Raw genomic sequence first — 27,424 nt, 5'->3', positions numbered from 1 at the left:
CTTTAACTCTACCATATGCATGGGGCCTACAAGCTACGCGGTCGATCCCGCGTACGTGCATGAAACAGTGGACATACCTGGCACTGGCTAATCTGTATTGATGTGTGAATATCTATATATTGTATGTATGTCGAGGTTATTGTTATTGTTACTGACACATATGTCACCAATGTCAGGCATGGCACTGGTTCAAGTCCCTCCAAAACTGGCTCATATTTTATTAAACTTTCTCACCTGTCATACTGTCTGTGATTCTTATTATTTTAACATTTAAACAATAATATATATATATATATATATATATATATATATATATATATATATATATTAAGGACTACACAGATATATACAATTATATATATATATATATATATATATATATATATATATATATATATATATATATATCAACTTTCTGTGTACATCTATGTAACCATCTACTATTCCTGTTCTCTGCTACTAACAATGTTGGTCTGGCCCACGGCTCTAACTAACGATTGCCGGTAGTAGAGAAATTTAAGCAGGTGATGCAGTTCCTCTTTGTTTTGTTTAAAAATACCACTTGAGCACATTGATTTATTAATCATCGGTTATTAGATACCACACATTTAATATTTCTGACACGTAGTCATCAGATGAAACCCGCTACATTTTCCTAATGCAGCAAGGGATCTTTTATATGCACTTTCCCACAGACAGGAAAGCACACATACCACGGCCTTTGTCCAGTTGTGGTACAATGGCTGGAACGAGAAAAAACTAATTATTTGAATGGATTCACCGGGGTGGTTCGATCCTTCGGCGCAAGCACCTCAAGCGAGCACTCAACCGATTGAGTTAAATCCCGTCCGCTCCTCTTAACAATGCCAGAAATGGTTGGAGCAGGTTAAACCTAAAGTAAAACACGAGAAATGATAGGTATGTGGTACAGATAACTTGTAAATGATTGGAGAGACAAGGACTGGGATGTTGAGGTGAAATTTGTTTTTAAAAGTTAAAATTTAGGATGTGAAATATTTTTTAAACCGTTAAAATTAAGGATGAGCTGAAGCTTCAACAAGGGAAAGTTTACAGTAGAGAGGGAAGGGGGAATGCTATGGTCTCAATAAATAAACTTTTCCTTCTTTTTTGTTATTTCAGGAATTGACAACTCGCAATCGTCCAATCGGCTACCAGAAGAGAAACGTGACATGAGCGTACTCCCGCCGTGGAATGAATTCTGTCGCATGGTTGGTCTAAAACAGTGTTTCCACAGCCGCTACTGAGACTGCGCAGTAACAACAGGTCACGGAGTGCAGGGGTGGAGTGGGGTGGGGGAAGAGAATGCTATCATCCTGAAAACCAGTTCATTGTTTCGCGTGTGGCGCTTGGTAGCTTGCTGGAGGATGGTTAATACTCGTGTTAAATGTGCATTGTTAATATTACATCTGTATGATGGCGAACGGTGGTTCAAATGACTGATACAGTCGAGATCAAGATATCGGGTATGACAGTAGTTTCTGGAGAGCTGTGGTAATAAAATTGCGATTTATGTTTTAATTTGTCTTTATTTTTTTCAGTGTGAAATATGATTGTGTGGTTACGGCTTTACCTATTGAAGGTCAACAGCTTCATTTTCGACCCAGTCCCCACCCTCCCGCTAGGTACTGCCCTAAAATTATTGAAATTCGTAGTCCATTAATGCTAGGATCAGACTATCAACTGTCACGACGGAGTTGGCCAACTCGATGCTTGCGTTGTAAGTTCCCCCACTCCCAATTTACGACGGGTGGGCTCAAATTAACAACTACTCGGTCCTATAAATTGTATATATCTGTGTAGTCCTTAACCATATGTCCGACGCCGTATAACCGTAAATAAACTGTGTTGAGTGTGTTGTTAAATAAAACTTATCTCGCCTTCATGTAAAATTCTTTAATCTCATTGGTTGTTTGCCGTTGGACAAATCCCTTATACCCCTGTGGGCGGAGCCAAATTCTCTTATACCCCGTCTATAACAGTTGCCAGCCACCCCAGTTAATGCTAAAGCAATACATTTCTGATAAAATAAAAAAAAATAAAAAATAAAAAAATTATTTATTAATATCTATTTCAGACAATTTCGTATTACAAACATTTGAAGTTAAAAACTCGTTTATTGACAGAACTATTTTTCGTCACTGGCAAGTGGTTTCGTCCGCGTCCACGTGGTACGGCTCCGTTAATAAATTGTTAACAATTATTGTCTGGCGTTATTTTGATTATTTGGCTATATGGTTTAACATGTCGGCAAGGTAAATTCGTTGCAGAAGCATCTCTCGGGGTATATGGCTTTTTATGTACCCCCTGTGTGCTCTTTTACCCCCTCGCCTTCGGCACGGGGTATAAGAACACACATGGGGTACATAAAAAGCCATATACCCTTCGTGATGCTTCTACAACTTATAATGTCCTTTGTCCTGCAGGCAACCATAAATCATAAACTCAGGGCATTAAGTTTGTTTGGGTTTATTTTATTTTTGGGGGGGGGGGGGTTGGGGGGGTTGGGGGGGTCTTTCTTATTATACCTGTTTTAGAAAAAGGTTTGTCTTGACACCACTAGAGTGCATTGGATATTGAATGTCAAACATTTTGTAATTCTGACTCGTAGTCAGACGCCATATAACCGTAAATAAAATGTGCTGAGTGCGTTGTTAAACAAAACATTTCCTTCCTTCGCTACACGTCGGTTCGCAAAGATATTGCCTTTAATTAATTCGCCGATCTATTGGTCCTTAATACTTTTTGTTGAGTATATAGTTGGAATTAGACACTGCATGCCGTATTTACGAAGCCTGTTTTTCTTAAACCCTTGTGTTTAATGCTAGGCTCAGACTACCAACTGTCAGCAGAAAGTTGGCCAACTCGCGAATTACGACGGATGCGCTCAAATTAACAACTAATGGGTTATGCTAATCTCAGACTACCAAATTAACAACTAATGGGTTATACGACGAGAATCGAGTTGTAAGAACGCTCAGACTAGCAACTGGACAGTCGTAGAAGTGACAGCAGAAAGTTGACCAACTTTCTGCTGGCAGTTGGTAGTCCAAACCTAGCATAAACAAACTGAATGTGTGTAGTTATACGCGTGGAAGACGAAATCAGGCTTTGTAAATTTGGACCTACATTTTGTTTTGTTTTATTCATGTGGTTCAACACAACCGAGTTAATAAAAATCATACGAAGCAACACGCGTAATAACATGTGTTATGACGTAATTTTGGGAAGCGACGTCATAACATGAAGTTGCTTGCTCAGTCCTAGGTCTCACTACACAGATGTGATCTGCCATTGAAACCCATGTTAAATTGCCCAAATTCAAATGAAGATTTCCAAAAGAACTTGTTATGGTTGGCACTAACAACATACACCATTGCAGACATACATTATATAAGCATTTACTTTCACTCCAAAATTGATAACATTTCCGTCTCAGGATTGTTTTGTTTTGAGGGGTTTTGTGTTTTTTTGTTGGGTTTTTCTGTTTTTGTTTTTGTTTGTTTTTTTGCTATGTAACCGCATCTGGCTGTGGTACCGGTCCGAACAGGTGGTTCATGATTCACTCCGGCTGTCTCTTCCGCTATACACCCATGTCCCAAAAGGTCAATGCACAATATTACAAAATAGCATGGGCAAAATACAGCCAGAAGGCTTACCATTAAACATACATATTGTTTTAATTCTTTACCATTTCCTAGAAGTGAATATGTGAATCACAGCATGTGTCACACTCAATCAACTCTCACCCGGAAGTGAACTGTGTAGTGAAAACCTAGCTCAAACTGTGCATATGGCATATGACGTCATTTCGTAGTCTCCTTCTAGTTGTGTTTGAACCTTTTTGAGACGGATCTTATTCATTAAAAAAACCCACAATAATAATAATATGAATAATAAAGAAATTATTACACTCGCGTGTGCGTCGTGTCAGAATTCATTGTATTACCCTCGTTATCGATCGGGCAATACACTAATCCTGACACTCGTTTTGTAAAACCAGTATGACACACAAACTCGTTTAATAATTTCTATATATTGCTGATCTTACGATTAAAAAGAAAGAAAAAAAAGGATTGCACGCACAATAGCGATCAGATATACATTGGATGTTCAGCATTAATGGATTAAATAATAGCCTGTAATGTACTAAAGGTGGACAATAAAAAAAAAAACACATAAAAGTTTTTAAAAAACATAAAATAAAAAAATAATACAGGCGAGTGTATATGGGGTCAATAACTCCCCTTGCTGTACCGAATTTCCGTTTGTTTTGTGTGTTTTATTGTTGTTTTGCTGTTGTTGTTTTTGTTTGTTTATCTAAAACAAACAAAACAACAAGTCCTTCAACCTACGACACACAGGTTGGTCTAATAGTTTGTTTTGTTTACCGACACCACTAGAGCACATTGATCCATTAAGCATTGGCTGTTGGATGTCAAACATTTGGTAATTCTGACATACAGTCATAGACATTAGTAGCAAGGGCTCTTTTATATGCATCATCCCTCAGTCAGATAGCGCATACAATAGGGTGGTCTACTGCGCGGATAAAAAGGTTTAAACCAGTTTAGATTTGTGCTGAATATTTAATTATTCCGCGAATCAAAGACACCGTACGATTGGGGTTTTGCGTGTGTTAAAACCTTGTCGTTAAATGTCTCGTTAGTTTTACCTGGTTGATTTATTTCAGCAGATGTGCGTGTGTATGCCCTTTACAAAACCGTTCATCTGTTCAATAATAATGGATGGAAGTGTTTAAAAATACTAGGGCATTCCTTGAAACGAGTTTAATACATACGTAAAGGTCGTGGAACTGTGTAGCCCGAGAACTCTGACGGTAAGAGAGCTAGACGGACAGTTGGACAGTTATAACGCACTCTAACCGCCACAGACCAATCTATATCAATATTGCGTAATCTCTGCCTACCAAAGGGTAGTCAAAGATTCCCGCTCTAATACACCAACAATCCTATGTTTGACATTAAATACGTTTACATCGATCATTTTCGAGTTCCCTGACAACAAATGTTTCACATATATAGTAATCACTTATACACACACTAAACAAACAAACCCGTCAGCAACTACATATTTAACCAGAACATTATTGAAAGCGGGTGCTGTCGGGTTTTTTCATATAGTGTATGTATTAGTGATGACCTAGGCCAGACTACTTGTAGGGAGGCACCTAACCGCAGCTCAGCGCACTTTCGCTCATATGACAGATGACAACAGATCATGCTATTTGGGAGACACTCGCATTTTCTTGATGTCATGTCATGTCATAGGGTTTAACGTGCAAATTCAGAGCAAGCTGTTTTAGCGCACGCCTGTCATCGGCACATGTCCCGTGCTCGGCCAGCTCCTCCGTCCAGGATAGGAACGGGTTGGGGTGGGTTGGAGAAGGGATAGCCTGCGCCTGCAGGTGCACGAGAACACCAGCAGCAGCCCGACCGCGGAATTTTCTGGAAAGGTAAAAGCTGAGCACATGGCTATTCCTTTCTTGTATTGGATTCATAAAAACCATAGGAATCTATACAAAAAGAATTTGCATTGTGGAGTCTAGCATGGGGACCACCAAATCTGTCTCAAACACTAGACATTATTCTGACCACAATCAAGGATAGACTTTCAATATAATACTAACCTATCTGAAGCAAATGGGATTAATTACATGTGATTCTTTTTTTAAAAATCAAGACTACCCACGATACATTAAAGGGAAAACTTTATTTCCTTCAATGGAAGAAGAAGATAATGATGTTTTAATGCAGTTTATTGTACTGCAATGGCCTTTGCTCATTGTACATATTACATATATACTAATTTTACAAAGAAGGAAAGGAAGAACGAAAGAAATGTTTTATTTAACGATGCACTCAACACATTTTATTTACGGTTATATGACGTCAGACATATGGTTAAGGACCACACAAATATTGAGAGAGGAAACCTGCTGTCGCCACTTCATGGGATAATCTTTTTGATTAGCAGCAAGGGATCTTTTATATGCACCATCCCACAGACAGGATAGTACATACTACGGACTTTGTTATACCAGTTGTGGAGCACTGGCTGGAACGAGAAATAGCCCATTGGGGCTATTGACGAGGACCGATCCTAGATCGACCGCGCATCATGCGAACGCTATAGGGTGTATACTACCAAATTAAATCTCATAGGCTAAAAACCAACTTTTCCTCAGCGCTAACTTTGATTCAAACTCCATTCAGAGCCATGTACAGTCATTATTGTCACGGTCAAGGTCATTGTGAAACTGTATGGTCGAGTGACCGCTAATTAATCAACTAGTATAGTTTAATTAAATAAAATTACAAAATTATACTATTTTTTATTATGCACTGAATATGTTCTATAGGGTGTATACTACCGAATCAAATCCCATAGACGACAATAGTAACATGTGTGACAAAAACGCTTACCTGCAGCGTATCATAAACGCCACGGATATAAATATTACCACACTTCACCCTTAAAAGTGAATCAGAAAAAAATGGTGGTTAAGCTGCTCATTTCTGAGATAACGGGTAGCGTCTATGACTACCCTAGTTCCGCACAAAATTTCAGTTTGGTTTGATGTAAGAAGAAAAGTAAAAGTGTTTTGGAAATAACAAAGAAATACAATTTGTGTGTGCAATCTACAAATTAGTCGGCTCGGAAATAAATAACATGTAGTGAATTACATAGTATAAAAACAAAATGCGATCCCTGTGGGACGGACTATAGACAATTGTGATGGCATCCACTAGCGATTCATGGTCACATTTATGCAATTAGAACTTGAAATTCAGATGGGACAGCATGACTTCTGTATGTCAGGTATGCCTATTTCATTCTTCTCCACGTCAGTTACAATGCGAACAGTATTTCTGTGAAGGCGAAACCCATAAGCGTACGAGACTGGGGGAGGGGAGGGCAGAGGGCCAACTGCCCCCCCCCCCCCCCCCCCCCCTCCCCCCCCCCCCCCCCCCCCCCAATTGCTGGAGCAAATCCTCAAATTCGGGCAAAAATTATACAGATATTCGGGCAAAATATGTTAATCTGAGACCTTTTTACCATTTATTTCCATCTTTCTACCTGCACAATTAGTTATAATCCATGTAAAAACGACCCAGTAGTAACATACTTGGTTGATACGCGGTCGGTCTAGGATCGATCCACATCGGTGGGCTCATTGAGCTATATCTCGTTCCAGCCAGTGCATCACGACTGGTATGTCAAAGGCCGTGGTATGTGCTATCCTGCCTGTGGGATAGTGCATATAAAAGATCCTCGCTACAAATGGAAAATAATGTAGCGGTTTTATACCTGTCAACTCTCACACAACGTTACTATAATCTCACACTTTTTCTAAAAATAAAAATATTTTATAATCGTGGTTTATATTTTAGAGCTGAATGGAATTATATGCTGATTATGCAGGTCTCTGAATTCGTTACCTATTAATAATAATACAGCATATTGAATCTACCCTCGGTTCAGTAACAACAATCACTCGCGGGTCACGAAGCGGGGGTGGGTGAGGGGGGTGGCAAGGTGACATGTGCCCGCCACTTTTCAGATATTTTGCTTTATATTTACTTTATAATAATGTAAAAGTGTGCCCGCCCCCACTTTTTGGCACCTTCCTACGCCACTGTGGGTGCTACCGATGACCGACTTGTATGGTTTAACATTAACCGTGTTAATTAGTAAAAGTTGCACTAGCTCGATTTTATTTTTGTATTTATTTTGGGGGGGGGGGGGGGGGGGGGGTTGCGGGGGGGTTAGAGATTTCCATTTTGTACTTAAACAAACAACAACAAAAACCTTCGCCCTGGACCTGACCAAGAGCCTGCGGTCTCTGGACACTGACTTCTAATTTTCTCACGCATATGAATTGCCAGAGGTTGACAGTTCTGCGGGTTTCCTCTCTAAGACTATATGTCAGAATTACCATATGTTTGACATCTAATAGCCGATGATTATTAAATCAATGTACTCTAGTTGTGTCGTTAAAAAAAAATGTATTATTAAAAAAATTTGAAAACGCGTAGTGATTCGTTTTTTAACCTATACAGCTTTTTGCCAGTAATACTAATATGAATAAACGTTATCCATATTCGGACATTATAAGTTGTAGAAGCATCACGAGGGGTATATGGCTTTTTATGTACCCTGTGTGTTCTTTTACGCCGAGCTGAATTTATCTTGCTGACATGTTAAATCATATAGCCAAATAATCAAAATAACGCCAGACAATAATTGTTAACAATTTACTTAGCTTAGCTTAGTAACTTGTTTAACGTGTCCATATACCACTAGGGTTTCGAATACGCCTATCCCGAGTCCGGCCTCCGATAGGATCGGGAGTCTGACTCGGGACAGGGAACAATTTACTAACGGAGCCGTACCACGCGGACGCGAACGAAACCACTTGCTAGTGACGAAAAATAGTTCCATCGATAAACGAGTTTTTAACTTCCAATGTTTGTAATACTAAATTGTCTGAAACAGATATTAATAAAAAAAATAAAAAAATAAAATAAAATAAATTTTTAATCAGAAATGTATGCAAGTAAAATATTTATTGCTTTAGCATTAACTGGGGTGGCTGGAAACTGTTGGAAATTACAGACGGGGTATAAGAGAATGTGGCTCCGCCCACAGGGGTATAAGGGATTTGTCCAACGGCAAACAACTAATGAGATTAAAGAATTTTACATGAAGGCGAGATAATATTGTTTAACGCAAAAACCAGTCTGTCTCCTATAAAAATCCCCTGCGCGCGCTGTAACCACACCGTGGTGTAGGTGTGTAACATTCTTTTTGAGAATGGCCAATACAGCAAGTCAGTATCTATCTGTGATATTTGTATTTTTGCACAGTTCTTTACACTGTGTTTTTAGTTAAATCTTGAATTGTTATATTGATGTTGATCATCACCTTATTTGTTTGCATTACCATAGTTTGACACCCAATAGCCGATGTATTTTTCGTGCTGGGGTGTCGTTAAACATTCATTCATTCCTATAAAAATGGAAGCCCGTACGCCTATGGCGAAACAGCATTCTAGACGTTTATCTGCCAAACTGCCAAATGGATCATCTTGATCAACTGTCGTGTAGCACTGGACAGTCGTAGTTCTGCTGGCCGGAGATAAAGCTTAACAATTAAAGTGACGGACCCTAGTTTTTAAACACTATGCCGCATGTTTCACTATCAGAGCCGCTTTTTAGAACTGAAATCAGACATTTCTTAGATCGTGTTGTTTAGATTATCCATATCCGTACATCCGAAGTGGTTCTGATAGTTCCGCGTGTTTCTAATACCAAGAAATGCATTTTTCTTCTTTCTGTTTTTTTTAAACCGCACATACCTCTGACATGTAACGGTTATGGTGACGAACTCTGGTTTATTTTTAAGGGAATTTCCTCGTTTCTGTTGTAACTTTATCCAAATGTGTTACAGGTTTGTAGAAGGAAGGAAATGTTTTATTTAACGACACACTCAAAACATTTTATTTACGGTTATATGGCGTCGGACATATGGTTAAGGACCACACAGATTTTGAGAGGAAACCCGCTGTCGCCACTTCATGGGCTACTCTTTTCGATTAGCAGCAAAGGATCTTTTATATGTACTATCCCACAGACAGGATAGTACATACCACTGGCTGGAATGAGAGATAACCCAATGGGTCCACCGGCGGGGATCGATCCCAGACCGACCGCGCATCAAGCGAACGCTTTACCACTGGGCTACATCCCGCCCCAGGTGTATAGATTAAACAAACTTAGTGCTCATTTTCACGGGTTGAGATTTTAGACAATTCTTCAAGTTAAAGGGACATTCCTGAGTTTGGTGCAACTTTTAATATGTTATCGACTAACAGAGACGTTTTAACGATTGCAATTACATATCAAATATATTTTTCTGCATAAAGTATTAGTGGCTGTATATTAAACATGCTTATGATCGTTCTAATATTTGTACTGGGTTAAATATCATTTTATTTCCTAAAATATTTTTTTCGTACGTACGAAATTATTTGAAGACAAAATCCAGTTTGGACTTCTTACAAATATGAAGACGACCAGAAACACATTGAATATACAGACACTGATATTCTAAACAAGAAAATATATTTAATATGTAAGTTTAATTGTAGAAATATTTTATTAGTCGGAAACATCTTACAATGCAGCAAACTCGGGAATGTCCCTTTAAGAGAAACATCTTACAATGCAGCAAACTCGGGAATGTCCCTTTAAGAGAAACACCTTACAATGCAGCAAACTCGGGAATGTCCCTTTAAGAGAAACACCTTACAATGCAGCAAACTCGGGAATGTCCCTTTAACAAGTTATGTTCAGATTTAGGGGCAGGAGTTAGCTCAGGCGGTTGAGCGCTCGCTTGCGGTGTCTGCGTCGCAGGATCGAATCACCTCGGTGAATCTATTCAACTTATTGGATTTTTCTCGTTCCAACCAGTGCACCACATGTACACCTGGTCAAAGGTATGTGCTTTCTTATCTGTAGGAAAGTGCATGTAAAAGATGCCTTGGTGCTTGTGAAAAATTGTTCTGGAAGGAGGATCCATTATTTTTGTACCATATACCACTGTTCGCTTATTTTAAATGTGTGTTCTACTGATCAGCTGTTCAGCTTAAAAGTCAATAAAGAACTGAATTGAACGGCAAAATAAAGATTTTTTATTTTAATTCTTTAATCAGTAGAAGGCCTGTTAGAATGAAAGACAATGAAAGATGAACTACATACCAGTGTCTGGACCACGAAACAGTTCTTGTAATAAGAGCCCATATTCTCGAAACTATCTTAGTGTAGCGCTGCGAAATCGTAAAACCATCGTAAGCTGTAATGTCACAACAGCACACACCACAGATTGCGATGGTTTTACGATTTCGTAACGCTAAAATCGCTTCGAAACTATAGACCCTGGCTCCAGATCTACGAAACTATCTTAACGCTACGACATCGTAAAACCATCGTAGGCTGTGACGTCACTACAGCACACATCACAGCTTACGTTAGTTTTACGATTTCGTAATGCTAAAATCGCTTCGAAACTATAGGCCCTCATTTGTCTCCTTACATTAAAGGGGTCATTTTGACAAGGTCGTGATTGGATCCATGAATTAAGCCCCGTGGATGTTATACCCTTTCTAAGCTTGTAGGAAGACTGTCATTTCCAAAGGGGTACGGACTCCCATTTTCGTAGGGGTGCGGGGGCAGGCTGGTTTTTGTCCGAATTAAACCAAAATGTCTGATTGTGGATAACAACATTTATTTATATTAGTATTACTACCAAACAGCTATATAGATATGCAAACGAATCACTACGCATTTTGTACATGGATTACAACTAATTTTCAGGGTAGAATGATCGAAATACATGGTGAAAAGGTCTCAGGTTAGCCCATTTTGCCCGACTCAATGGGTAGGTGTAAACCACTTGCACCGACCAGTGATCCATAACTGGTTCAACAAAGGCCATGGTTTGTGCTATCCTGCCTGTGGAAAGCGCAAATAAAATACCCCTTGCTGCTAATCGGAAAGAGTAGCCCATGAAGTGGCGACAGCGGGTTTCCTCTCAAAATCTGTGTGGTCCTTAACCATATGCCTGACGCCATGTAACCGTAAATAAAATGTGTTGAGTGCGTCGTTAAATAAAAAGGAAAACAGCGGAAACGATCAAGCTAGTTCTTTTAAGCATTGCCGAAAGTAGTGAACAACTTAAAGTTCATAGATGTCGGTTTTGGAGTTTACTTTTCTTTTTTCTTCTTTTTTTGGGGGGTGGGGTGGAGTGAACGGAGGGTTGTCACATGATATCATTCGGGCCAATTCAGGAATGTATAACAAAATAGAACAGATTGGAACTATTTGAAAATTGAATTACAAGTCATGTAGTAACTAATATCTCGCCCACACCCCGATGCTATAATGGTTATTTTGTAACCTTTAGTGAAAGTTTACCGCTTACGTCGAGTTCTCGTTTCGTCGTCACGCCATTAACCGATGGGTTCTCGACGCAAGGCGTAATGGAACGCAGAAGTCGGTTCACACACATTTCAAACATGGCGGTTCCTGGTAATTACCGAAATGTCAATGTGAAATTGATAGTGATGGCTTTCTGAAAAACATGTTACAACGGCTACAAAATTCTGGGTTGGGGGGGGTCTTTAAAAAAGAAGGAGATCTAAAAAGAAAGAAACTGTGTTTATTGTTTCACATTGTACAGCTTTGCATCAGTCCTATCAGCCATCTACGTTAACTTTTCCATCTAGGAACCACATGGAAGGAAGGAAATGTTTTATTTAACGACGCACTTAGCACATTTTATTTACGGTTATATGGCGTCGGACATATGGTTAAGGACCACACACAGATAATGAGTGAGGAAACCTGCTGTTGCCAATTCACGGGCTACTCTTACCGATTAGCAGCAAGGGATATTTTATATGCACTTTCCCACAGACATGATAGTACATACCACGGCCTTTGTTACACCAGTCGTGGAGCACTGGCTGGAACGAGAAATAGCCCAATGGGCCCACCGACGGGAATCGATCCTAGATCGATCTCGCATCAGGCGAGCGCTGTATTACTGAGCTACGACCTGCCCCAAGCACCACATGGCACCTAGTTGTATTTTTATACATAGTATGAAATGTTTCAGTCACCAAATGAAAAAAAAAAAAAGGTCGCTTATCTGACCAAATCGGTCACAATGTAGATGCCTGCTTATTTAGGGTATTACATGAAAGTCTGTGTCCTCGGCCCAGTCACCTCCAAAAAAATAAACTGAATATATTTAATATGGATTAATTAAAAAAAGAGAAGAAACAAATTAACAAGTGAACTACGTGTACTATCACTTTCGCCAAATAAAAAATATATATGGCGAGTTCTGATTATCAGGCAGACAGATAGTTTGATAGATAGTTTAATCGATTTCTCCTTAAATTTTTTTTATTTTGTTTTAAATTATTTTATTTCTTTCCGATCTGCCAGCTCCTATATTTCAATTTCTGTTGCTGTCCACTTCCCTAACCCAGTCCTTGTCTCTCCAAGTTCATAGTTACTTATTGTATTCTTAAAAGGCACCTGTAACCACTTACGTTTTTACTTACTGGTACTTTACTTACTTACATATTTACTTATTTACTTTACTTACTTATACACTTTACTTACTTATCTTCCTATCTACCTACGTATTTCTTGACTGATCTACCTACCTACTGACTGAATGACTCACTAATTCACTTACTTATTTACTTATTTACTTGGCTATTTACTTACTTATTTACTTACTTACTTATTAACTTACTTACTTATTTACTTACTTTGAATTTAGAATTCTTTTCTGTCCTGGATTTCCGAACAGCATGCTATAAGAAAGCTTCCTAGGAAACCTTGCTGATCAAGCCATTGCAGGTTTTTTCTGTATTGTGTGCTTCTCGATGGGGTTTTTTTCAGTAAACGGTTTGGCTGAGCGAAACTCCTGGCAGGTGACACTAATACGCGGACCATGTTGACATATTTGTGGAAATCCATCAACCCACCCTCTGGCTATGCCAGTTGTGATTTTTTTTTTTTTTTTTTTTTTTTTGTTAATTTCCTGTATGGCTTTGGTTTCATAAATAGGACAAGTTCCGTATATCGGTTGGTTCAAGCAGTGCAGCTATGTAAGAGTACTGTACACCCACATAAACGTCGCAATCCCACAATCTAAACCACTGCCTGCACAGGCGACTGTATCCTTGCTATAGTTTTGTAACCTCTCGTGCATAAAATTATGGTACACTTTTAGCATTCCCCCACGCCTTGTATTTTAATGTTACTGCTCACGCTACCACCACCCACCACCCCTTTTTTTTTAAACAAAGAATTTAACGCAACCCGACCAAAACTAAAGACGCCACGGTTTTAAACAAGTCGAGGCCGGGTTGTCGCCGCGCCTTCTATTCTCTTGTTAATCGGCATTCGATTAGAAAACCGGCCTCGGTGGCGTCGTGGTTAGGCCATCGGTCAACAGGCTGGTAGGTACTGGGTTCGGATCCCAGTCGAGGCATGGGATTTTTAATCCAGATACCGACTCCAAACCCTGAGTGAGTGCTCAGCAAGGCTCAATGGGTAGGTGTAAACCACTTGCACCGACCAGTGATCCATAACTGGTTCAACAAAGGCCATGGTTTGTGCTATTCTGCCTGTGGGAAGCACAAATAAAAGATCCCTTGCTGCTAATCGGAAAGAGTAGCCCATGAAGTGGCGACAGCGGGTTTCCTATTAAAATCTGTGTGGTCCTTAACCATATGTCTAACGCCATATAACCGTAAATAAAATGTGTTGAGTGCGTCGTTAAATAAAACATTGCTTTCTTTCTTTCTTTCTTTCGATTATAAAAGTCGAACAACAACAAAAATTAAGATGAAAAAAAAGAAGAAAAAAGAAACAAACAAGACATTTTAATTTATCAGTCCTGACAAGAAAAGTTAGCATAGGATGTTTTAAATGTTTTTTGGTTGCATTCGACGTTCGTTACTTCCGTGCTCTTGTGCGTCGATTTACTGAAGTAAAAATGGTTTCGTCGATTTAAATCATGTTGACATCGTAAATGTACCTTGTAGTGAAATACTTAATCGGCAGATCGGTTGATTTTGCCATCGACCTATGCGAATTGGCAGTCATTATTGAAAGTTCGTCTAACCTTGCATCACGTGTGACGGGGGGGCGTGGTTAACTCGTCATACGGAGGGGTCAATTCTTTTCTGTACTGGATTTCCTAACAGCATGATATAAAAAAGCTTCCTGGGAAACCTAGTTGATAAAGCCGTTACAGGTTTTTGTGTTTTATGTGCTTCTCGATGGGGTTTTTTGGGGGGTTTTTTGTTCAGTAAACGGTTCGGCTGAGCGAAACTCCTGGCAGGTGACACTAATACGCGGAGCATGTTAAAAAAAATTGTGGAAATTTAAAACGTACTCTTCAAATCTGCTTACGAATAGGGGCGTGTGCAGGACATTTTGCATTATGGAGGGGGGGGTCTTTATTCTGGCGAGGGGAAAGTCTAGGGGGTAGAGTCATGCTATCATACAAACTATATTGAACAAAAAAGGAAAATTGCTGGAGCACGAGGGAGGATCGACCCACGACACCCCCCCCCCCCCCCATTCATACAGCAATGGCGTAGCCAAGTGGGGAAGAAGGGGTGTCATGGGCCAGTCTTTCTTCACCACCATATTTTATGTTTTTCTGTCTAACCATAACACAACTGATAGACAGTGTGCTTGACATCCCCCACCTAGTGCTCTAGTGGTGTCGTTAAACAAAAATGTCTAAACAAATATTATTTTCCTTTCTTCTGTCCTGTGGAAAAAGCGCTCGACTGATGTGAGATCGGTCTGAGATCGATACCTGTCGGTGGACCCATTGAGCTATTTCTCGTTCCAGCCTGTGCATCACGACTGGTATATCAAAGGTCGAGGTATGTACTGTCCTGTCTGTGGGAATGTGCATATAAAAGATCCCTTTCTTTTAATAGAAAAATTAGCGGTTTTCTTCTAAGACTGCGGGTTAAAATTACCAAATGTTTGACACCTAATAGCCCATGTTTAATAAATCAATCTGCTCTAGTGTTGTCGTTAAACAAAACAAACTGTAGTAGTGAAGAGTATTTATCTAATTAATATTTATGATGATATATTATGTATGACGAAAACACAACGTGTCACGCTAACAAATACATGAGCGTCTACTTAGTGTCAATACAAATCATTTTAATATGCAAATTAACAATTCTACTTAATTTGAACAGCGTATGTAAATCAGTAGTTCTATTATATATAAATGAACCGCCATCACCGAAAACTTCAGCAAGAAAGGGAGACAACACATTACCGTCTCGCATCACGTGACAGAATGATTGCTCTTGTATTGCTGGCGCTTGTGGGTTATGCTGCCTGTGGTAAGTTTGAACTGGTTAACTTTTTACGTACTTTCTATTTTCAAAACAATATTTTAAAATTAATTAATCTATTGCAGGAATGCGGTTGATTACTTATGATTTTTTAAATCGGGAAATATTGTAATGCATTGTTGAAGTGTAATATATTCTAACAAATTGCCAATGACGTAAGATTTTTTCCGAGAAGTTTTAACCCAAAGATATCCTGATAATAAATACACGTATTTTGAATTTTATTAAATCTATTTCTATTTGCAATGGATATAAACACGAAACTCGATTTAAAAAGATCGCTTGCTGCTCAATCGTAATGAAAGTAACTTACATACTATAATATACGGGATGCAGATGATTCGTCCTCTGGACGTTTCGTCCACAGATTATTCGTCCACTAACAATTCGCCCACTGTTGAACTCGAGACGATTCGTCCACAGATTATTCGTCCACTAAAAATGCGCCCACTGTTGAACTCGAGACGATTCGTCCACAACTAAAAAGTGTTCTTGGACAATTCGTCCACTATAATTTTATTTGTTTATTTCTGGCCATAAGCACATGCATACATGTAGGGGGGGGGGGGGGGCAGGGCAATTCGTACCCCTTAAGGCTATTTTGTGATTTTATGGATGTAACAGATGATAGAACCTGGCTGGAACTTGGTAGCGGAATGCAGATAATATCGTTGTTTATTGGTTGGTTACTTCGAACGACGTCACGTTATGGTATTTTGACATAAATGACGAAAATTTCACCCGGTGCGCATTGACTATTATTAAATCATGTACGATCGTGTGGACAAATGCGAGCCTGTGGACGAAATGTGTACGGTAATATAGCAATCGCAATTTAGCAACAGTTTAGTCACTAGCTCTGTTTTCTAAATAGTATGTCAGAATTATTGTAATCGAGTGGACGAATTGTCCGAGGTGGGTGGACGAACGAACTGTACGTGGACGAATTGTATGGTGGACGAATCGTCTGTGGAACCGTCTGGAAAGCTTATATACTGATGAAAATAAATAAGGGAAGATCTGGTATTGTAGACCAAATATAATTCATTAGTAGCTTGCACCTACTTAGGAAGGTGCCAACGGGGGGGGGGGGGGGGGGGGCACAAACACGTGTGTATATATATATATATATATATATATATACACACATATATATATATATATATATATATACATATATATATATATATATATATATATATATATACATATACATATATATATATATATATACATATATATATATATATATATATATATATATATATATATATATATATATATATATATATATATATATAGCGGTCACCTTTATTCACCTGTCACCTGCCTTAAGCGGCCACTTTTTCCCTCCTAAACGATTTATAATGTAAATGCACCTGTAATAAGCAGTCACCTGTCTAACGCGGCCAGCGGCCACCCAAATTGGATCCCAAATCGCTAAAATACCTGTATTAAGCGGCCACAGTAAATGTTTACTATTATATAAAAGGGATATTTAACAACAGCGATAAGGCGCGGCAAATAACCGATCTTCACAATTCAGGAATACTAGTACCCATTCAGTCCCGATATCTGTACTGTGTATCAGTTAAGAAAGTATGACTATGGAAAGCATCTAATTGCCTCTGGGCAGGCTACGCTTGACATTTGTAGATTCACTTACTATGACAATACACCGCATGAAGTAGAAAATAAATAATTAAATGGAAAGAGAAAACAAATTTTTTGAGAACGGTTAATTTAATACATTCCAGTTGCACTTTTTCCTGAAGGAGGCGACATGTCAAAAGTTTATTTATAGTAAACTGTGAAGCACACATCCATTAATTAGCAGTAAAGACGCTAAAACAAGGAACAACAACATGTTTTAAAGACTATATGAAGCAACCTGTAATCAGCGGCCACCTGTCTTAAGCGGCTACTTTTATCTACTCCCTTGTGTGACCGCTTAAGACAGGTTTGACTGTGTGTATGTGTGTATATATATATATATATATATATATATATATATATATATATATATATATATATATATAAACGATCGCTGATGCTACAAAGTGGGGGTACATGTACAAAAGTACAAATATAATGAATGATGTTCTCACCAACGGGTGTGTAAATAGATATGGTATTGTAGACCAAATGTAATTCAGTGGTAGCTTGGTATTAATGTCTGTGTAAAAAGGAGATGTAATATTGGATTAAATGTCAGTAATATAAGATAGAAAATCAATAACACGGTTAACGAGACTGTCTAGGGGTTGTTGCTATGATAAGATTACGCCGACTAATATTTTAACGACTAGAATTACAGACCAAATATAGTTTCTTCTTTAAAATATCAGTGTCTCTATACATATTATGGGCGGGACGTAGCCCAGTGGTAAAGCGCTCGCTTAATGCGCGGTCGGTTTGGGATCGATCCCTGTCTGTGGGCCCATTGGGTTATTTCTCATTCCAGCCAGTGCACCACGACTGGTAAATCAAAGGCCGTGGTATGTGCTATCCTGTCTGTGGGATGGTACATATAAAAGAACCCTTGCTACTAATGGGAAAATGTAGCGGGTTTCCTCTCAAAATTACCAAATGTTTGACATCCAGTAGTCGATGATTAATAAACCAATGTGCTCCTTTGGTGTCGTTAACCAAAACGAACATTTTTAAACTATATATATATATATATATATATATATATATATATATATATATATATATATAATGAGTTTCTGGTTCTCATAAGGGTTTAAGTGGCCCAAACTGGATTCAATTTCGTCTCCCAATAATTTCGTATGTATGAAAATATATATATATATCGTTAAAAGTGTATGTTTGTCTCTACATGACAGGCTTGTTTCGTGAGAGAGTTGAGCACTCTATAATATAGCGTCTTTCAACTCGAAAACGACTACTATATATATATATAATTTTGTTTTGTTTAACGACACCACTAGAGCTCGTTAATATTTATTATTCATCGACTATTGGATGTAAAACATTTCGTAATTTTGACGTATAGTTTTAGACAGGAAACCCGCCAAATTTTGCCATTAGTAGCAAGGGACATTTTATATGCACCATCTAACAGACATGATAACACATACCGCGGCTTTTGATATACCAGTCGTGGTGTACTGGCTGAAACTAGAAATAGCCCAATTGGCCCACGGACGGGGATCGATCCTAAACCGACCGCGCATCAATCATTTAATATACAGCCCCTGATATTTTATACAAACAAAATGTATTTACTATGTAATTTTAGTCACTAAAACTTATTACAGTTCCTTTAAATTTCTGACCTTATTGATTATAGTTTTGGTGCGTGTTTCTTTCCACGTTCCTTAGATCTAGAATTTCATATATACGATACACTGAACACCTTAATATCGTCACTGGTTATTTTTTAATGTGCTGGGGTTACGTTAATCACACCTTCCTTTCTTCCGCTAGACACGACGTGCCTTAAAGGCTGGGAGCAAGGCAGTAAATCGTGCTACAAAGTGATTGACTACCGAACAGACTGGGTCACCGCGTATGTAAGTGTTGACGAGCATCGTCCTTGTGGTTGTACTATACCAAATAAAATTCCACAGGCGACCACGTTAACGTTTATGTTTAAAAACTATGACCCATAAATATCAGTACTACAACCCCTACCTCAAAGTATTAACTGCAGGAAATGGTACCTCTTATGGCTCATTTTCGGTATAACCAGATGTTTTTACAACACCCCTACTTTCGCACAAAATTTGAGTATTTTTTAGCAGGTACCCCATACATATTTCAAGCACAAGGCTACTTGTCACAGTGGTACTAGATGAAATAAAATTGCATACATTTTTTGCCCAGATGATACTCTTTGTTTTTTTACAACCAACACACTCACATTAATCACAAGACGTGTGGTATTCACTGCTTTATCACAAGTTGGGTGCATCTCGAACTTTGAGCTAGCCGGGTGTCATTTGGTTTAGTACTACCTTATGGGTTCCTATTGCCAATGTTAACGTTTACCAATAAAACTGATGTATACACCGTATCAACACAACCAGGCAGTACGCCAGTAAAACGTGTGGCACTTTACATTTAATCTACCTGCAAGAAAATGGTGATTCACATGCCATTTCAGATATCTGATTAATATGTTTTTTAACAGCAACCCCCATCTGTGCTGAAAATTTCAGTTCCATTTTTGGCGGTGCCTTGCACCGGTTTCAACCTCATTACATAACAACTGTCTGTCCCTCGTGAACTAACTTCACTCGGGACATAAACTTGATGCGAAACGGAAGCTCGTTTAATATCCTATAAATAGTTAAATGAAAGTAAAGTTATTTACTGGAAATTGATAATAGTATTTTCGCAAATAATCAATGTCTCATATTACTACTAATCAGAGTCGCAGCTGTTTTCACTCGATAAATAACTGACACGGAATTTTATTCTTGAAAGAATCGTGGAGGAGTCGTAACAAGCGTAGTATTTGTACCTCGAACTTTCTCTTTGGTACAATCCATCTTAAGGGGGCGGGATGTAGCCCAGTGGTAAGGCGCTCGCTCGATGCGCGGTCGGTTTGAGATTGATCCCCGTCGGTGGGTAAACAATTTATTATTTAACTAATTCGCACTTCTTTGCAAAGACTATATTAATCATTAAAGGGGCACTTACGACTTCCGTAAGGTTGCTTTTTGGAAAGGCCATAAAGTTTACGATGCCAGTTGTAAAACTCACCTTAAGTCACTACAGTTAACTTTAGCTATAATTCTTTTGTGGAACGGGGCCCTGGACAGGAATAGCTGTAGGATCCTTCTAGGGACAGTGGAATTACATAGTAAACTGGCATGCATTACAAAGAGAACCATTCTGCAGACACCCATCAGACACATATTATATATCTTCCACCTAAAAAAGAAATAAATCCATAATATTTATACATTAAAGACTCGATATTTGGAACACTTTAAATATTGATGTACGGAGCGCACCCCAACACCCTCCCCTTGGATTCACGCTAGTCCGAAGAGCCGTAGGTGTGGTTCTTTCTACGTCCGGATATTGTTACATATATAGCTGGTATTCAAAACTTGTGGCACCATGTTTCAACCGTTTCTCAACCGAAATAGTGCAACAAATGGACACACAAACCAAACATGTATAACCTATCCTACTTACTAAATCCCGATTGAAGTATTTGCATCATTATTAACAAAATAATCTTCCAACGACAACATAAAACATTTGCCCGCCATTTAAATTTGCTAAATAGAGGGAAGCAACTCGCCCTTCGCATTAAGAAAAGTATTGACTTAATGTGCGCCCTACACTAGGGACAGGGCAGGTCAGGTCATAGGGTTTTACGTGCACATTCAGAACAAGCTGTTGTAGCGCACGCCTGTCCTGGGCACAAGAGCAGGCCTTGGCCGGCTCCTCCGTCCAGGACAGGTCACTAGGTTTGCGCCTACAAGGTTTTTAGAATCTGTTTTCAGATGTACTGCGCGGCCATGAGAGCTCAGTTGGCAGACATCGAGTCGCAGGAAGAACAGGACGAAGTGGCCGCCATCTTGGGAAAATACAAAGGTATAATAATCGATAAATCATTTACATACAGAGTAACTACAGAATACACTAGTACATTAAAGTTGCAATATCGAGTATAGTTTTACTTTATTGTGTGCTTTTTTGTATTTTATTTGTATTTATCTATTTAATTTTTTTGTGGTTTTGGTTGGTAGCTGTTGGTATTTATTTTTTTTTTTTTTTTTTTTTTGGAGGGGGGCTTTTTGGGGGAAGGTTGGTTTTTACTTTTGGCTTGTTTTATTGTTGTTGGGATTTTTTTGCAGTTTTGCAGTTTTGTTTTGGGGATTTTATTGGTTTGTTAGTTCGGTGTTTTTTTCTGGGTTTGTATTTTTTGTATTTTTTGTTTGTTTGTTTGTTGTTGTTGCTGTTGTTTTGTTTTTTGTTGTTTTTTTGTTGTGGAGATTGTAACGGGTTACCTTTTAGACTCAGAAATACCAAATGCTTTACATCCAGTATAGCCGATGATTAATAAATCAATGCGCTCTAGTAGTGTCGTTAAACAAATCAAAACTCTTTCTTCCATTTTGTCTCTGGGAGGCGGGGCACTGTCCTATTGTTTTATTTGTTGTTTTGTTGGTGTTGGTCTTTTTCACGATCCCTATCGTTTCTCGCGAACTCAAAGTTTAAACCAGAACGAAACCTACACCAACTGGATTCCAGGTACTCTGTACAACAGGGACGGAGACAGGGTGTGTACTAGGGAGGGGTTATAACCTGTTAAACGAGGCACCTAGAATAGCCAGGGAGGAGTTTGGTATTTAAAATAGGCACCTACATCAATCTCTAGCTGGGGCGGGATGTAGCCCAGTGGTAAAGCGTTCGCTTGATGCGCGGTCGGTATGTGATCGATTCCCGTCGGTGGACTCATTGGGCTATTACTCGCTCCAGCCAGTGCTCCCCAACTGGTGTAACAAAGGCCGTGGTATGTACTATCATGTCTGTGGGATGGTGCATATAAAAGACCCCTTTCTGCTAATCGAAAAAGAGTAGCCCATGAAGTGGCGACAGCGGGTTTCCTCTCTATATCTGTGTGGTCCTTAACCATATGTCTGACGCCGTATAACCGTAAATAAAATGTGGTGAGTGCGTCGTTAAATAAACATTTAAAAAAAAAAAAACATTCTCTAGCTCTCGCATGAAACTAACTTTAGTGTTAGACATCAAAGCGCTGTAGTTTAGAATCTTTAAACGGTTGTATGACAAGGTTGTCTGTTGTTTGTACCCGCTAGATCTGTTTGAGCAGTTCTGGATTGACCTGAGTGACATAGAGGTAGAAGGACAGTTCAAGTGGATGGCATTCAACCAGAACGCAACCTACACCAACTGGATCCCAGGTACTGTGTACTACGGGGGCGGACACAGGGGGGTTTACAAGGAAGAAATGGGTCTAGCATATTGTCTACAATATAGCGTACAACCAGTTGCGTAGCGAGGGAGGGGTATAGTGGCCATGCGTCCCTCCCCCAATCAAACCTTTAAAAAAAAAAAAAAAAAATCATTCATTCATACATACATACATACATACACACACACACACACACACACACACACACACACACACACACACATACACGTTAGTCTGCAATTTGCGGGCGATTCGGTGCCACAGGTTCGAGTCCCAGCAACGGCATGGGACAATTTGTGAGGCCAGAAAGGATTTAATTACCCCCTGTGCCAGTGCATACATACATCAATACATACATACATCAATATATACATACATACATACATACATACATACATGCAGACATAAATAGTGTGGGTCCCCCTCCCCCCTCCAATATGGGTTGAACCCCAATATAAAATACTAGCTACGCCAATGCGTACAATATTTTTCACTCTCAAAATAAAATAAATTCCTACTGTCTATATTGCTAATAAAACTGATTTCAGCATTGTTATAACACAACCAGGCAATACACATATAAAACGCGTGGCACGTAACATTAATCTACCTGTCACAAATGAGGGGTTACGCGGCATTTAATAGATTTAATTAATGTGAAGTCCTCATTTTTACATAAAATTGCACTTCTATTATTTTGTGTACCTTATACTGGTTTCAAACAGTATAAACTGCATACCAACTGTATACTTAATGAACGTATATTAATTTATTGGAAATAGATAACATAATCTGCATAAACAATCAGTGTGCCATATCTACGACCAATCAGAGCTTCGGCTTGCTTTTTACTCCGTAAATATTTGACTGTGCACCTCGAACTTTGATTTGGTACATTTCAATCTATAAACTTATAATAAATCTTCCCATAATGCATTTCAGGCCAACCCGACAACAACGCCGGCAAACCCGCTGAAAACTGCGTCCACATCAACGCCAAACCATTCCGGAAGTTCGGCTGGAACGACCACAAGTGTGGAGCTCAGCTCAACTTCATCTGCGAAGCTTTGTAAGTTAAAGGGACAGAGCCTAGTTTCATCCCGTGAAAATTAACACTAAGTTTAGAAAATCTACAAACCTGTAACACATTTGGATACAAGTTACAATTGAGTGAAACATGGGTATGTGACTTTGAAATGATGAAATATCCTCTAAAAATAGACTAAAACTCGACTCCATAACTGTTACTTCTCAGACGCATGTTTTTAAAAATATGAGAAATGCATTTTGTGATATTAAAGACACTAGGATGACCAAAAACACCTTAACCCTAACCCTAAAACTAACCCTAACCCTAAAGATAACCCTATATCTACCTCTATCCCTAACCCTAACCAATAGGGGGTGAGATAACGGTTGGATATTTTGCCCGATTCATTTTATTTTAACTTGTTTTCGTGCTTATATCCAATTAAGGTTCAAGCACGCTGTCCTGGGCACACACCTCAACTATATGGGCTGTCTGTCCAGGACAGAGGGATAGTGGTTAGTGATTCGTGAGAGAGAAGAGGGTGCAGTGGTCTTACACCTACCCATTGAGTCATTAAAACTCGCTCTGGGTGGGAGCCGGTACCGGGCTACGAACCCTATACCTACCAGCCTGTAGTCCGATGGCCTAACCAAGACACAACTGAGGCCGGTATTTTGCCAGAGACGGGTTTGGTAAGTCTAAGACAAACTAAACGTCTTTGCCAACTGAAACCTATTTCGGTAGTTAATTTCATTGGACGGTTTGGCTTTGACACATATTTCAACACCATGGATCTCTAGATAGCGTGACGAATTTAGGGCTCGAACGACGGCGACAACTGCCGTAGCTGTGATATGAACTGCCATAGTTCGGGGGCTTTACCCATGGCAGTCAGTTGAATGGCCTTTTCTTCTTCTTTTTTAACTTGGTGGTTATTTGTTGCAAACGTTGCTGGTTTAAAATTACTGTAGGCAGGTTCAAAATTATCGTATTGGCAAAAACATTTCAGAATTGTCGAATGTGTAACAGAATTATGTATGGTCTTCTCGTCTTGTCACTGTAAAATATTGTTATTGTATGTACCTCATATATCGTTGCGTAACGGTTTAAGCGTAATAAAGTTCTGTTCTGTTCTGTTCTCTATAAGTATCCGTAGATAAGCCATAATGGATAACGTTAAACTGTATTCTTTACATTACAGCCCAGAGGAGAACACCATCAGCGGTTAGAAGAAAACGTTTGATTTGTGACACGACGATTGGATATAAGACTGTTGATTTGTGACACGACGATTGGATATAAGATTGTTGATTTGTGACACGACGATTGGATATAAGACTGTTGATTTGATTAATTCCACGCGACTTGTATACACGTATATTCCCACTGACGTGACATGTTTACTGGCTTTAGTTTGATAAATAAATGTTTTGTAAAACGTTTTCATTGTACTGTGTTCTTATCTTACTATGGGCGGGACGTAGCCCAGTGGTAAAGCGCTCGCTTGGTGCGCGGTCGATCTAGGATCGATCCCCGTCGGTGGGCCTATTGGGCTATTTCTCGTTTCAGCCAGTGCACCACGACTGGTATATCAAAGGCCGTGGTATGTGCTATCCTGTCTGTGGGGTGGTGCATATAAAAGATCCCTTGCTACTAATTGCAAAATGTAGCGGGTTTCCTCTCTATAACTGTGTCAAAATGTCCATATGTTTGACATCCAATAGTTGATTTATTAATAAATCAATGTGCTCTAGTGGTGTCGATAAACAAAATTAAATAAACTTATCTTACTATGACCATCGAACAAATTGGGCCTCGGGACATATCTAAAGCGCCTCGGGACAAAGTTAAGGACTAATAATATTTTGGTAGATTTGTTTTATTTATGATCAAATGGAGTCATCTTTTGTTCATTGCTCAAATATGGGATAGAACACTCGTGTACAAATGACTTTACAAGCTATAAAAATATATAAACCGCACATTTAAAATACTAATTTGTTTTAATCAAAAGTTATTAAGCGGCCCTTAAATGATGATGATAACTAGTTTAACGTGCCCATATACCACTAGGGTTTCGAACACGCCCATCCCGAGTCCGACCTCCGATAAGATCGGTGGCCTGACTCGGGATTGGGGGGGGGGGGGGGGGGGGGGGGAGGTGGGCCGAATTTTGAAAATAGCAATTAGTAAAAAAGTTAATAGATTAAATAAAAAAAATAAAAAGGTTACAAGCCAAAAATAAAAAAGAATTGACTGCTCGGCCGAATATTTATATAATTTGGAGCATTTTAGAAGAACAGTCCAAAATTAAATAAGAGAAAGAAGAGAGGATCGGACTATTTAATAATATTTAAAAACAAGAATAATTTCGACATAAAATTTTGAACGCAGATCGAAAAGTTTAAAGTCCGATCGATATGTCCACGCGAGTGGCCTCGTTAAGGCCGTTTGGGTGCACAGCTTAAAGGGACGAGATGGGTTGCATCCCGTCAAGAAAACCCCTAGATTGACAGTCGATAGACGTTGAAGGTGTAGTGCTGTGCTGAAATACATATCTTGAGAAGCCGGATCCGTCTGAACGAGAGAGAGTATCAGACTAGGGTATAGTCCAGTCGTCATGGTTTGGTATAGTGGTGCGGACGGGCCCGACTCCGGAGGATACGAGACATTCCTGAATTTGCTGCAATTTGTAAGATGTTATAGACTAACAGAGACTTTTTAACGATTGTAATTACATATAAAACATATTTTATTTTTCTTCATAAAATATTAGTGGCTGCATATTAAACGTTTTTCTGGTCGTTCTAATATTTGTAGTGAGTTAAATTTCATTTTATTTTCTAAAATATATTTTTTCGTACGTACGGAATTATTTTAAGACAAAATGCAGTTTAGGCTTCTTACAAATATTAAGACGACCAGAAACACATTGAAAATACAGACATTAATATTCTAAACAAGAAAACATATTTAATATGTAAGTTTAATTGTAGAAATATTTTATTAGTCGGAAATATCTTACAATGCAGCAAATTCAGGAATGTCCCTTTAAAATATTTATTTTACAATAAGAAATTATGTATGGCCTTTAACCAAGAACCACTGGATGAAATATTAGCAGCGAATGCACATTAACATGGGAAAATGTTTTGTCCGTTTCAGTTATGGGGAGGAATATCAAAAACCCTTCGACACACACACCACGACCACCACGACCACCACAACCCACCCATCTACCTGGATCCGCGCCTGACTGTAATAATGTCCTCGCATATCACGAATACCTGTACAGAGACACTTCTTTATACTTATAATGAATCGCCTCATATTTTATGACAAGGTGCCAATTCTTCCACATTCTAAATTGCTGGATCTCAATTTCGCACTCGTCGACTTAAAATGTCCCACAGATTTTCCATTGGCTTAAATGTATACACCCCAGTAACTC

The 27,424-nt window shown here is 38.9% G+C and overlaps 2 protein-coding genes and 1 long non-coding RNA gene across 4 annotated transcripts in view; 2 read left to right on the top strand and 1 right to left on the bottom strand.

Annotated features, from left to right (window-relative positions):
- Positions 1-1,539, top strand: part of LOC121373330 — a 61,670-nt gene extending 60,131 nt beyond the window's left edge. The window contains exon 3 of the mRNA XM_041499900.1: positions 1,141-1,539. Within this exon, the coding sequence (XP_041355834.1) occupies positions 1,141-1,265 (125 nt within the window). The 3' untranslated portion in view covers positions 1,266-1,539. The remainder of the gene's footprint in view (positions 1-1,140) is intronic.
- Positions 775-27,424, bottom strand: part of LOC121372878 — a 35,451-nt gene continuing 8,801 nt past the window's right edge. Inside the window, exons 2-3 of one of the 2 annotated variants that reach the window (XR_005958012.1) lie at positions 20,753-20,923; positions 775-892 (exon numbers count right to left, since the gene is read on the bottom strand). This is a non-coding gene — a long non-coding RNA (uncharacterized LOC121372878). Of the gene's footprint in view, positions 893-12,050; positions 12,175-20,752; positions 20,924-27,424 lie in introns of those variants that run through there. The other variant, XR_005958011.1, reaches the window with a different exon arrangement.
- Positions 15,938-25,415, top strand: LOC121373329 (perlucin-like). Its single transcript, XM_041499899.1, has 6 exons — positions 15,938-16,006; positions 19,472-19,557; positions 21,508-21,598; positions 22,828-22,932; positions 23,886-24,012; positions 25,175-25,415. Exons 1-6 carry the CDS (start codon positions 15,961-15,963, stop codon positions 25,200-25,202), a joined length of 483 nt encoding a protein of 160 aa, XP_041355833.1. The 5' UTR covers positions 15,938-15,960; the 3' UTR covers positions 25,203-25,415.

This window comes from Gigantopelta aegis, chromosome 5 (assembly GCF_016097555.1).
Source record: "Gigantopelta aegis isolate Gae_Host chromosome 5, Gae_host_genome, whole genome shotgun sequence".
In the NCBI taxonomy this organism is placed as follows: Eukaryota; Metazoa; Mollusca; class Gastropoda; order Neomphalida; family Peltospiridae; genus Gigantopelta; species Gigantopelta aegis.
This window is presented reverse-complemented; position numbering and strand designations above follow the sequence as displayed.

Bases quoted from the DNA above. Each gene is read 5' to 3' on its own strand.
- LOC121373329 (XM_041499899.1), top strand. From the start codon at position 15,961: ATGATTGCTCTTGTATTGCTGGCGCTTGTGGGTTATGCTGCCTGTG. The intron at 19,558-21,507 runs GTAAGTGTTGAC...ATCTGTTTTCAG, and splicing joins CAGACTGGGTCACCGCGTAT to ATGTACTGCGCGGCCATGAG. The intron at 22,933-23,885 runs GTACTGTGTACT...AATGCATTTCAG, and splicing joins CTACACCAACTGGATCCCAG to GCCAACCCGACAACAACGCC.